The sequence below is a fragment of the Mixophyes fleayi genome, chromosome 6 (assembly GCF_038048845.1).
Source record: "Mixophyes fleayi isolate aMixFle1 chromosome 6, aMixFle1.hap1, whole genome shotgun sequence".
NCBI classification, from domain to species: domain Eukaryota; kingdom Metazoa; phylum Chordata; class Amphibia; order Anura; family Limnodynastidae; genus Mixophyes; species Mixophyes fleayi.
In genome coordinates, this window is record NC_134407.1 from 32573676 (window position 1) to 32588235 (window position 14560).

Genomic DNA, 14560 nt, shown 5'->3' on the forward strand with positions numbered 1-14560 from the left:
CTGGAATGGAATCTGTATATCTTATACAGATGGGTTGAACAGGTCGGGAGGAAACCTACTCATTGTAGATGGAGACGGAAACTGCGCTTAAGGATTCATAGATTCAGCAAAAACAAGGTTTAATTTAGTAGGGAGAGATATTGAAATGAATGTGCATATATGGAAACTTTGCTGTTTTAGGGCCGGAAAGTTAAGTAAAAAAAATTGAGTAAGTAGTCTCCTGGACAAAACCATGTTACAATGCAAGGGGTGCAAATTAGTTTTCTATTTTGCACATAAGTTAAATACTGGCTGTTTTTTTCAGGTAGCACACATATATCAACTTTAAATTTCAGTGTACAAATAAGCTATCAAGTATTTGCGTGTTACATGAAAAAACAGCCAGTATTTAACTTCTTTGCAATATAGAAAACTAATTTGCACCCCTTGCATTGCAACATGGTTTTGCCCAGGAGAAAAAGTCCATACACTCACAATTAAGTCACAATGGGCCTCATTTATTGTTAAGACTATATCTAGCTAAAAGGTGCATATTTGCACTTAGACAAACCATGGTGTGATGCAAGTTATATAAATGCTAATTCATATACTGCGATTTAGAGATGTGCTTTTACACCCGGAACTCTAAAGCTATTTACACATCTTTAACTTTGCACCTCTTCAGTGCAATATGGTTTTACAAGACATAACCCCTTAGCATTTGTCTAATGTAAATATTTATGTATGTATCATTATATTATTGTTATAGGAATTTACCTAGTTTTTATAATTAATCTCCTTGCAAAGATCACTATTTAGTGTTCACTCATCACTTCCTCTTCTCTTAATCTGTTCCTAGAGCTTTCATGTCATTTAAACTGAGGTGGGATAATCCTTTCACAAGGCAACCGTTCTGGGGGCATGGCCTAGTGGATACAGTTACGTGACATAATTTTGGGCATAGTTGGATCCACAAGTGTCTCAAAATATGAGAGGCGGTACACCGAGGGTAACAAGCAAATACATAGCAAATGTGTACCACTGTGCTTGGCAACTCAAATGTCTGAGTTGTGCATCCCTCTAAAATAAATAAATATATATATTTAGTAGTAACAAAATAATGTCATTGTGGTGGGACCAGCAGTCTTTTGGCCAGTGGGTAGTGTTTAGGTGTAAAACATGAGTCTAGACCAGGTAACGCAGAGTTTGAAACATAAATTGGCTTTAATTATCTGCAACCATAAATGAAAACATCACCGACATAGAGAGCAACCCTAGTCACACGCAGGGAGTTCTACTTCACCTCTTCACCCCTCTCTATCAATTGGGCAGCTAGGCCGCGTACCACTTTCTCCTCAGTGGTTCCACAGGACACACCACTGCGCCCCACTGGGCTGTCTATTGAGCCGCTGATGGGTGTGGTCACACACTTTTTTTATTCTGTTGGTAAGAATCCCAAACTTCATGGTATGAACAGGCTGCAAATTAGCACCACCTAGCTTGTAACTAACATATAAATGTCTATTTGTATATGGCAACGTGCTCTGATCTGCCTCCACAAGTCATGATAACTCCCCCAAATCTATTTTCTTCATCCACTACAGGGGCAAACGCAGGATTTATAGAGGGGGGTTTCCACACCACGCTGCCAGTGGATGTGACCAGTATGCATGGAGGTGTGGCTATAATATTAGACAGTGCTTGGCTGCTCTCCAACTCTCCCTATCCCCATAATATACACGGGCAATGCTGCGTGCACTACTGTTAGGTGCACACAGCTCTCTCTTTTCGAGCCGTGTGATGCGGGGGCAGGGTACAGCCACCTGAATTATACAGTGTCCCAGGCTTGGAGGGGGGTTTCCAGGCACTAGGAACCCCCCCCCCCTCGGTTTGCCTATGCACTATGATGGAAGTTGTGTCTATGTAAAACAAGTGGAAATAAATGGGTAAAACAAAATGCAACGTGACAGGTTGCATGTGTCTTAAATACAACTGTCATGCTTGCCTGCTCTCCTGTAATATCCAGGAGGCTCCCGACGTTCATGGAGTCCTCCCGGAGGAGCAGACATTCTCCCAGATACCGGCAGAGGCGATGTTCAGTGATGTGATTGACGTCATAAGGCCCCGCCTGTGAAATGCCAATAATATTTGCATTAGATAGCAGGGGGTGGGTTAACAACCTCACGTTTCTGTACACAACGGTGGAAATATATGTGACACAACTGGTTTGACAGTATGCAAACCACAATTTACATACGATCTGAGGCAGCGTTGTAGTTTTTCTCACAGACTGCATGAGTGAGCTCAGTTTCAGCATTTAGCAAAATGAGCTTCTGCCACAGCTCTGCGGCATACAAACCAATACACTTCTGTAGAGTGGCCTTTATCCTCTTGTACACAATATTCAGCATATATGACCAATGTCATTGAATGAAGCATCACTTAAGCTGGTCAAATGCGGATCAATGTTGTCACTTATTAGCATCAGTGTCCAATTTGGTAACACCTATAGGTTTCACTGGGGTCTGATAATGCAGGTAGGAGATGGCCACACACAATACCCGATAGCAGTCATATTTGCCATCTATTTTAATTATTATTGGGCATTAAGGATTTTCAGTTATCGCCCCTCTGTGGGCAGCATTATGACAGTAGGTATAAAGTGCCTAGTAAAGTTATATATTTTCAGAATATCCGCTGCTTAATACATTTACCCCTTGATGTCCTTTTCATTATCGTGATTAATTTAGATCATAAATAAGCCTAAAGTTATAAGAATTTTAGGGGAAAAAGGTAAAAGTTCGATTTAATGAAATCGGTAGTTGTAAAGTGGTCGGAGATTCACTTCCTGAGATTTTGTCTGCTCCGCCTAGACGCACTTCTAGTATTCTGGGGTGTTTCGTGATAGTGGAGAGTAGACCTGCACCATGATCTGCGCTGAGTGGTCTATCTAGTCGTATTGGTGCGAAACCCAGATGTTTTATGCTGTACATCCAGTGCACTTCATAAATGAGATCTAGATATTGTGAAGCAAAGGAACCACAAATAATAGCTGCCATTCTAGATGTGGAGACAAACACTTAGGGGTATATTTCCAAAACTCCTGTTTTGAAAAAGTGGAGATGTTGCCTATAGCAACCAATCACAGTCTAGCTGTCATTTTGTAGAATGTACTAAAAAAAAATGACAGCTAGAATCTGATTGGTTGCTAGAGGCAACATCTCCACTTTTTCAAACCTGCACTTTAGTAAATATACCCCTGTGTCTTGTTGACACATAATAGAACACAAACCCCCTCTGACTTTCACAATATTGATATATTGATGAATATTATATTCACTGATATGCTGAAATACAACTAAAGAAAAAACTTATGTTAAAGTGTCTTTTTCTGGGGTTCTATGAAGTGTGCAAATTATCCGTTCATATAGGCAATAGGCTGCACAATGGAGATTGCAGTTAAGGCTTTGTCCCTATTTTTGTGTAGTTTTTTGTATGAAACAGTTAAAATATCATGCACAGTATTTATTGCTCCAGTTGTGCACATTTTGTATGCTCCAGACTGTACTGTAACATAATACACTGCAGTGCCCTCTGGTACTGTAATATATAATTGCCTTCTTTAAATTTGCATGAGCTTCCAAGCAGTCATTTGTTTGCCAGATGTAAGCTCGGAAAAGCTTTACAAGCTCAATAAACAAAGTAAGAGAATCCATAACTGCACATGTATCCGTGTTTACTAGTCGCACTAATGCTGGAGACACTGTGTACCCCCAACTACTCTGCTCCTACCCACCAGTTGGCTGGAAGTTCCACAACCCCAAATGATATTGCACTCTTTTCTGTATATAAGAAGTACATGTCTGTATAATTGTTAGGTTAAAATGGTCATATTATTTTACAGATAAATAGGTAAATATCATCACCAATTATTTATATAGCGCCGTCAATTCCGCAGCGCTGTACAGAGAACTTATTCACATCAGTCCCTGCCCCATTGGAGCTTACAGTCTAAATTCCTTAACATACATAGACAGATAGAGAGAAAGAGAGACTAGGGTCAATTTTGATTGCAGCCAATTAACCTACTAGTATATTTTTGGAGTGTGGGAGGAAACTGGAGCACCCGGAGGAAACCCACGCAAACACGGGGAGAACATACAAACACCACACAGATAAGGTCATGGTTGGGAATTGAACTCATGACCCAAGTGCTGTGAGGCAGAAGTGCTAACTACTTAGCCACCATGCTGCCCAATATGTGATATGTACAGCGGAAAAGAATGTTGGCACATAATTGAATAAAAACAAACTTTTTTGGATCTTCTAAGTCACAATGCACATGTTCCCCCTCCTCCACAACAAGCACAGATATAAAATAAAGGCTCTCGCACATGATTGGGCCGCTCAAGCCGCCTGGAATTCTGGCAAATTTGGCCACATTTATGTGTTCCTGAATGGTCAGACTTGATGGAGCACTATTAGATGTAATCAGTGTATTTATCATCCATCTTGGTCTATATCTAAATGATCAACTTTGGGTAGCAATAAGCTTAGGCCCATATTCACTGCTATTTTTGGGTAATCAAATTGCCAGTCTGTATGCACCCTTTAATAGTAGTAAGAACACATATAAATTATCATGAAAAATGCTATAATAACAAACATAGCAGGATATTATGGGGCAGCCTGTCATACCTCAATCTGCCCCCCTATACCCGGGCGTTTGTGACATTTTCATAAATCCGGGCCCGCTTGGATCTATAGGTCATGTTGGGGCATGACCAGCACCCTTACTCTCCCCTAAAAACACTCATTTCATTGTTCCCTTGCACAGAGAATTGAAATGGGACCCGTTAGCCGGGCACATGTTATAACTGTACTGAAATCAGAACAAAAGTCCTGATTAGGGCAGCAGGACATGCCCATCAAATCCGGATAGTTGGCTGGTATGGCCTTGTCATTCAGACACACACTTAATATACATGCTGCAATGTCTACATGTAACCTGCACACCTCCAACCACAAGTAAGCAGCACAAACGTATCTGAACTAATTGTATGCAGAATGTATTTCATGTGTGTCTAGCTTTACGTGGCTGATCTGACCACGTGAATCGGGACAGTGATCACAGCAAAGTATAGGACCTGCAAATGAGCTACATTTTTACCTGTACGTTCTATGCATAGTTATATGTGTTTAATGTACAGTACAGCACATCCAGCTGTATCAGGCTGAATATCTCACATTTATCAGATATTAATATCTCACATCTGATAAATGACTGTGACGTTCAGCAACTGAAACTGAAAAAGCTCAAAGGTCCCTCTAGTAAAATATGTACTTTAGTTGTATGTGATTACATAACATATTCACTCACTATAAAGATGTCTATCCAGTATGCACACTGTAGACTGGAATTAGATTTGGACGGAAGTTGAATTCCCGGCTGCAAAACTGCGCTTTGTTTTACCACAGAGAGGCAGATAAGAGTTGTACAAGCGCAAGTTGCTCACAGTAAGTGTGGTACGCCCCTTGGATTTATTCATAGAGATATCTACAGCCTCTACACTTAGGAGGCCGTAAACTTAGGGCTCCTGAAGCAGTTTACTAGTGGAAAAAAAGAGAAACAAATGAATTAATAATCATAAAAGAAACGGCATTCGACTACCTAGAGCATGAATGATCTACAGTTTCCTCAGACTTGGGGCAATCAGAGGCAAGAAAAGGCCTCTTTTTATTCATCTATATCCTAGCTCCACGATGTCATTGTCTTAATAGTTTTGTTTTTTTGGCTTATTCTTGGATTAATTGAGGATGGAAGACTAGAAAATACTTATGGATTTAGGTGTACAATAAAGATGGAGATGAGGGTTACAATCAGGGCCAGTGCTGGGATCTCTAGAGCCCCCTTACCAGGGCCGGACTGGCCATCTGGCACCTCTGACATTTGCCAGAAGTGCCACATTGCAATGGACGTGTATTGTGTGAGTTAAAAAAGATAGTGATCTGCTACGGCCTTTTTCAGTCTTTACTTTGTTTGTGGAAAATGTGTGTTTGGTGTTTTATAAATAAAGTTCTTAAAAAATAAAAAGATGGTAATCTAAGCTCTCATATTTCCCTGTCATCCCATTCTGTACTATGGACCTTGGCAGGCAGCCACAATTAATATTAGATTGTTTAACTTTGTTGAAATAATGTTGTACTTCCTGCAAAACAGTTAACCCTTAGGCTAATATCATATGGGTATTTGTGCACACGTAGCAAGCAGTGCAATGCTGGGTCCCTGTCACATAAACACGACAAGCTGTCTGACCGCTACCTACATGGTCACAGTGTTTATCCATGCCCGTATCTTATTAGACTACAGAAAAAAACAACTCAGAGAGATGAAATAATGGGATTGTCATTTGGGGGATTGAAATAAAAAATAAATCGGTGGATCCATTGTATGTATTGGAGACTAGGTCAACAAAAAATGGCTAATAAACACATTTCACATATTTTCACTAGAGTTGTTGCTCTCCCCGATTCTCTCCAGTTTTCTTCATATCTCCAGGATCCCAAGCTTTGCTCCACGCTGGGAACAAATGTGAATGGTAGATCCAGGAAACTCTGTCAGTGCTCACTTCCTTGTGAAAGAACACACCACAAACAGAAAACCTAGCATAATCATTACTAAAGACTGACCAATAACTATGTGTTGCAGAAACAAATAGGATCTATATGGTTTGGGAATATTAAGAAAAACACATCACCTTGGTGGAAAACAAATTATACTATAGTAAATATTTTGTATGATTATGATGAAATGTGGTCAGACTGGTTCTCCCATAGTTCATCCTACTGCCAGAATATGAGATGGCAATGCCTTTCGGCAGACAAGTGGGTGTAGGTAAGCTGGTATTGGCTATATCTAATGATAAAGAATCATAATTCAGTAAGTCGTACCACAGTAAATTGCCTTTCACCTATTTTGATTTGCCTCTAAAGTACCAATTTATGTTGACCCAGCCAATATTGGCGCAATAATCTTCTGACATTAAAATCCTGAATGTCTCAACTATACATTACTGGAAGCAACAGGTTCTTAAAGAAAAAGACAATGGACTGTCTCCGGTACGATCAAACTGTAGAAAAAATATTTCTATGTCATATGACAATATTAGGATGTCTAAAGTTGCACAAACACATTGCAATTTTGACAGGTGTATATGGGCACAAATAGATTGGCAAATCCAATCTGCTTATTCAGCTGTCTGGTTGGGATAGGTGGTAATTTCAGCCAGACTTCCTGCCCTCATAGAAGCATGGATTCCCTGTCCTTATAGGAGGTGAATCTGGCAGCAGTCCACTACAAGATGGAGGTAGTTCTTTCCAGGAACAGATGGGTCAGCACTGTTCTCATGAAAGGTGAGACCGGCAGCAGATGATTGTAGGCCAGAAGATGTCTTCAACACTGTCCTCCTAGAAGTTGAGAATGGCAACAGTCCACTGTAAGATGGCGGATGTGTTTTCATTAGTAGATATAATAGAACTGTTTCTCTTGAGGGCGAGTATGGCAGAAGTTCACAGAAGATGGAGTAAATATCTTCATCAACAGTGCTGTCCTCCTATAAGAATGGGAGCGGTCCACTGTAAGATGGAGGTTGTGAAATAATTCTGATGAAAAATAAGTTTACACATTTCAGCTATCTTCTTAACATGTGCTGAAGTGTATTGTCTCTAGCTAATAAGCCCCCTGTTTACATATTGACCAAACATGTCTTTTATCACCTAGATCTCTGAATGCAGCCGGGTTCTATGGAAGAAACACCATCACTTTTATGGGGTTTGGATCCAGTGTTCCTAGCGTTTGCAAAGTTATACATTAAAGATATTCTAGAACTAAAGGAGTCCCAACAAGTACCTGGTAAGTCTTTCAATAATTGTATAAAAAAAGACAACTGTTCTATAAATCAATGAAATGTGAGTTATGGAACCAGGTTATCAATGTCTTGTAGAATTATAATCATTCAAAATCTTTATTAGCAAAGTACAAAGTTTAATTCTATAATAATAGAGAAGGTATCGGTGTATTTGAGACAGAGCAGCAAAATTATCAATTCTGCTGTAGAATACACTACTGTCATCCGAACCATTTATACACATGACCAAAGTCACTGACTTGCGTTGTAGGATGGACTTTTTCCACCTAAGGAGAAGTATGTAATGTAATTCCATTTATCTAATCCACTAATAATATATAGCAGATTGCCACAGGTCTGCTACACCCCTCTAAGAACATCCAAATTTGCTGTGTTTAGCAATGAAAAATTTGCTTGAGACTCTGTCTCCAAACTGGTACTAATACAATAAATACAAAATATATATTGTAATGGTGTATGAGTTACATAGAATAATTTATGCAAAATGACTTCAAGAGTTTAACACATACAGCGTAGGGGAAAGAAGGGGCCTGGAGGGACTGAGGTGATATGAAAGGAAAAAATAAATACAAAATGCTTTGGACAAGTATATTGCTATTGTAAGTACGCAAGTAATGTGTATACAGATAGAGGGCATTCGTTGTCGATCGCACCGGGTACCTCAAGCCTTGTCACATCCATATAGAGAATTCTAGCTATCATTTTCTAGAATGTTCTAGATACATGATAGCTAGAATCTGATTGGTTGATATCACAAAACTTTCACTTTACCTTTTTAGAAGGTTTTTAGTACATCTACCCCATAGACAACTTACACAAAATATAAATTAACATAACATAAAAACAACATAAGATAATAGGTAGATAAATAGAACAGGGAGTTTTTTGTTGTGAGGGCTTTGTAAGACAAAATAAACATTATTTTATATTTCCTATCTTTGGTACACATTACTGAATGACAGAGTATGATACATTATTACAGTATGAGACCATGTCTGAGATCTGTTTGGACATAATTAGACAAATTGAGCTAGATTAGTCTTGGATTTAGGGCTTGAGATGGTTAAACCTTGGAGTTTGTTCAAATTTAGATGTTAAGCAAATGTTAAGACTGTGTAATGTTTCAGATTAAGATCAAGCAATTCACAGGAAAAAAGGAACTCCCATTTTTAAAACAAGAGACCTATTCTCTTCATAGGACACCCTGAGGTGAGATAGGTCTCTTAGAGGTTTTGCCATTTAAGGGTGGAATCAATGTTATGAGTTCCACCAACTATGGTGAGCTCAGAACAAATGTTCCTGTTATTAAAAAAAACCCTATTGCCATCAAATGATATATGTCTGTGTTAACCTATAATGTAGATCTAATTTGTATTATCACAGGTATATTCTTCTACAATGGCCATCCCATCAAACAAGTTGATATATTAGGAACTGTTGTCTGCGTAAGAGAAAAGGAACTATTCTACAGTTATGGAGGTATTCTTTACACTTTTTTTTTTATTTTAATTTTTTTTAATTTATTTTTCTTGAATGCATTTATTATAGTATGCTTTCTGGATAAATAAACAATATATTTGTTTTCCTGTAACATTTTAACAGTGCACAGTATGCAAATAATTGTTACCTGAGGTAAACATCACTGGCTTGTCTGAAGCCAGTTGTGTCTTGTTCTCAGAGGTAAAGCTGCCCACACACAGGTAAAGCTGCCCACACACAGGTAAAGCTGCTCGCACACAGGTAAAGCTGCTCGCACACAGGTACACCTGCTCGCACACACAGGTACACCTGCTCACACACAGGGGAAGCTGCTCACTCACATCTCACAAACTGGCCCAACTTTGCTACCTGTACAGTCATAAAATGATAGATCTGCTGTATCAAACGCCAAGCAGCTATGATCTAATTGGCATAAAGTATGGCCCCTTCTCACTTCTCATCCAGTCATAGAGCTCAACAACTAAATGACTTAATATCCACGTTTTCGGATCCACCATGAGTGTAGCCTAACTGGACACAGATGCAGAATTTCGGAGAGTGGGTAATACAACCTGTACCACGTTATCTGTTGTTGGTTTAAGACATGTTTTATATTCACCGGACGATTGGCGACTCTTGTGTCTCATTAGTAGTCATTGCCAACTTTCTAAATGACAAAAGACTTCCATTGATTTTTAGATTAAACATGTAATTTTAAATAGAGGTGTTGAACTATGAAATAAGTACAAAAAATTATAGATAAGTGAGAAATGAAAATAAATAAATATCTGGTAGCTCCTGGCAGCAGTAATAAGAAATTACCTACAGCAAAGTGTGGATTGGGTACCTCTAAGAAATTATCTGCAAGAACGCCAAATCTGTGGGAGCAGTATTACCTGACAATGGGGTATTTGTAAGAGGACAATGTTCTGACGATCTCCTACAAAGGTTATTATCTACAATATGATTAGTTCTGAAGTAAAGGGGTCATAAGAGAGAGCAGGACCAGACTTTTGGTTGGTCCCTCAGGCTGTGTAGCTGTGCCATGCCCATCCGTGCTCAATGGCCCCATTCTAAAATACAAATGTATTACTATTGTACCTGTTTTTGCTGCCAGGCATGGGTAATCCCACATACCCATTTTCCCACCAGTAAAAGAAGTACAGATGTGTAATAAACATGATAGAAAATTGAAACATATTAACCGCTGGTAGAAACTAAAATGACACCTTGCCAGTCCTGAAAATCTGCTGCTCTAGGCCCATGTGGCAGCACGGTGGCTCAGTGGTTAGTACTTCTGCCTCACAGCACTGGGGTCATGAGTTCAATTCCCGACCATGGCCTTATATGTGTGGAGTTTGTATGTTCTCCCCGTGTTTGCGTGGGTTACCTCCGTGTGCTACGGTTTCCTCCCACACTCCAAAAACATAGTTGTACGTTAATTGGCTGCTATCAAATTGACCCTAGTCTCTGTCTTTGTCTATGTATGTTAGGGAATTTAGACTGTGAGCTCCAATGGGGCAGGGACTGATGTGAGTGAGTTCTCTGTACAGCGCTGCGGAATTACTGGCGCTATATAAATAGCTGCTGCTGCTGATGATGATGATGTGGTCTCTTCACAAATCCAGTCCTGAGGCGAAGAATATTGTATTGATAAAAGACATATTAGCATGAGCTTTCCTTTTCATAAGTTCTCATAGCTCCATTGGAATCCTCTTACTGTATAATGCATTACCAGTGGATCTAAGAACAGTGCGATCTCAGGAGACCCCTGGGTGCGTAGTAACCACACATTGGTAAAATGTGCTCGAATACTGGAATGACCTCTGGTACATAATGCACATCAGCTCTTATTGCTATGCAGTACAAAGTACAATGATCTATGTTTCATGTTTACACATGTCTAAAGTTTCCTTGAGAAACAAAGCTATGGAATGTTTGTGTTTAATTACGTAATTAGATGACTTGCACCAGAAATATACATTTAGCAATACAATATTTCCTTTTGTGTCATTGTATTGATCCATTCTCCATAAATATCATACATTTGGTTGGTGTGTTTCTTGGATCTATTGGAATATATAGATTTTATTATTATTATTGTTGCTGCAGAGATAAATATTAATTTTATTTTCTGCATTTGGTGAGATTCTGTCTGATAATTACACGCACAATCCCCAGGCACACTGCAGATAAAATACTGTGTCCTACTTAAATAAAATGTACAAGTCTTACACACAATTGCAAATATATGATCAGGCATCTGTCACCTATTGGCACTTCTGCTAGTAGTATGGTCCTAACCATAAACTCTGAGAGTTATCTATATTACATTAGAAACACCCTATTTTTTACCAGCAATAGGGTTCTTCACCCATTGATAAAGATGTCCCCTAATCAGGGAAGTCCATGGCCGGTATCAGTGTATGAAAAATATTACTAATGTTGGCTAGGTCTTTGTTATGGAAAAAAATAGGTAGCATGTCAACAGGATAAAGTCATTTCACAAAGACTATCATTAAATTAAGTAAACCTGTCATATAAAAGATACATTTAAAGAATTCAAAGACTTCTGTTTTTGTTTTGTTTTTTATTTGGTGAGTAATTCTATGGTACATTTGATTATAGTGTGCAAGGAGTGTGGTGAGCAGGTATTTTATGGTTTCAGCTGCCCATGTGTGTCCAGGAAATAGAAGTTCAATATTTGAGTTTTAAAGGCTGTGGTTGTTCTAGAGTTAATTGTGAAGTCTGACATTTGTGAAAAGTATTTTATTTTAATTATTTAATTCTTGTACATGTATGAGAACTACTATTGGGTTAGAATTAAGAAAATCATCAGATCATCTGCAAATGTGACTCTTTAAACATTGACCAGCCTTAGGCTGGGTGCACACTACTGAAAGTTTCTCCCAATGCTATACCGTTAACGATTTATCAACGACTGAAAAAAATAAATAAATAAAGTTCGGATCAGCATGCGGATTCATGTGTACACTCTGTACACGCTTTACAAGATTCACCTTCAGATCTGTGCTCTTCATCTGTCATAACCATCGGCTGAGAAGTTCATGACTCTGAACACTCCATAGAGGTCTATGGACACTGCCGGTCCTGAGTGCATACACACTGCAGGATTGGAACAACATCGTTCCATCGTTAAACATTTTTAGTCTGATCATACAATAAACGGTTGTTTATTGTATGATTGGCCCGATAATTGGCTGAAAACCCTGTAGTGTGTACTCAGCCTTATTCTATGCCCCTAATAATCAGGGAGGTTGTATAGTATCCATGAAAATCGTGTCTTGTACCTGGTTGTAATCTGAGGGTCTTTTGAGTTGTAGTTGGTAATTGTGAGATAAATGGTCCATTGTCCTTCAAAGGTGTAGAAAAGTGTCTCCAAAATGTTGACATTTTATTATACAAATGCAATAATGACTATAACATTTTATTAAGGGGAGCCAAGTCACCTTTGAATCTATTGTGCTACATAGTCAGGGCCTGATTAAAGGTTCAGGCCACCCTAAGCGAATACGCTTGTAGCGCCCCAACACATTCTACGCCAGGCTAATACGCGGTAGGTAAGAATCAATTTGTCCTTACTTAAGTGTTTATTGTCTTCAAAATTCAGCTCCACTTGGCTTTTTAAAAGGGTCATATAAATCTTTGTCGCTCATTTAGTTTAAGTTAAAATCAGAACTGCAGAGTGAAGGCATGGACGGGCACTACCGAGGATGAAGGGGGCTGTCACGCTTGTGCCTGTCGCCATCCTTGTCTTTCCTACTTGCTTATCCAGAACCACCCGGCCAAGTATGACTCATCGTCTTCAGCCTTTATCATGGAATACGTCAAGATTAAAATATTACTACACATTTCCTTCATGTTTTCTTCTTACTTTGGCGAACAACTATTTTTCACTTTCAAAATTGTTGTGTGCCCCCCCCACCAAAAAGCCTTGTGCTCTAGGCTGCAGCCTAGTCAGCCTGTTGGCTAGTCAGGCCCTGTACCTATTCTCTAAGGCAGTGGTCAGGGAACCAGGGTAAATTACCCCAAATGGGGTAAAAATAAATTTCCTGGGGGTAATGCTGATTTTGCAAAATCGCACCTTGATACATTTACCCCCAGGTGTTGTGAAACTACAAGTCCCAGTATATACTTTGAGCAATAAGCTGCTATATATTGGCAAAGCATGCTGGGACTTGTAGTTTCACAAACACCTGGAGTGTCACAGGTTAGCCAACACTGAACTAGAGGTTGCCATGACTTCTATATTTGACCAGCACTTAATTTTTCAACTTTTTCTGAACCTGAAAAACTAAAACTATAAATTAAAGAAATTGTGGAAAGGCAGATAGAAAACTTTACCACAATAGTATAAGATAGGATTCCAAAGGCCTGGTGGCATAGTAGAGAGAGGCAAAAGTCCCCCAGTAGTTTTGAATGAAATGTTATTTTACCGCTGATGAAAATGCCCCCTTTAGAGACTGAGAAACGCGTCAGCTAATATCAGTGGCAACCAACTTAAACACTCGGCTCCTCGTATATCAACAGCAAAGTGGATTTTTTGGCCTTTCCAAAGCCTATGTGGACTGTACAAAGTTTGGAGCGCTCCATCTGAATTAAGGTATGACATTTATTACACCTGCTAATAGTGGAATTTTTTCTTGGCTTCAAACTGTTGCCTAAATTTGATGGATTATGTCATATTTTCAATGGGATTTTTTTCATCCTAAATACCAGTTGTGAACAGTTATTTAAATACTGACTGAACAGTCCTACTGACATTTGGATTTTTTTTTATTGCTATGTGGAATTGTTTTTGGACAATGCATTCTAACCACACAATTTATTAAGAGACTCTGTTGTCTTGACTCTTTCAACAAGTAATTGTTACAGAAGTTTTAGGAATTATGTATGAAATTTCTGTGGCCATCTATATTTGCATATATAAGGGTTACTAATTAATTGTAACAAGCAAAGTATTGGTGCTGAGGAATTGGGTTTTATCATTTACTGCTTTTGAATTTGCCACAACCAAGGAATACATATTTTATTGCATGATTTGCTTATGTTTTTATATATATATTTTATAAATTGTTTTATTCTTAATAAATATGAGAATTAATAACATTTCACCATAACCAGCGCTCTTCTATTTTTTATTTTTGTTTTTT

At 38.7% G+C, this 14560-nt stretch overlaps 1 protein-coding gene across 2 annotated transcripts in view; it reads left to right on the plus strand.

Annotated features, from left to right (window-relative positions):
- STN1 (STN1 subunit of CST complex) overlaps nucleotides 1-14560 on the plus strand; it is a 47592-nt gene that overhangs the window by 8838 nt on the left and 24194 nt on the right. For both annotated transcript variants that reach the window (XM_075216210.1, XM_075216209.1), the window contains exons 2-3: nucleotides 7760-7891; nucleotides 9291-9386. In XM_075216210.1, coding sequence (XP_075072311.1) covers nucleotides 7768-7891; nucleotides 9291-9386 — 220 coding nt within the window. In that variant the 5' untranslated portion in view covers nucleotides 7760-7767. The remainder of the gene's footprint in view (nucleotides 1-7759; nucleotides 7892-9290; nucleotides 9387-14560) is intronic.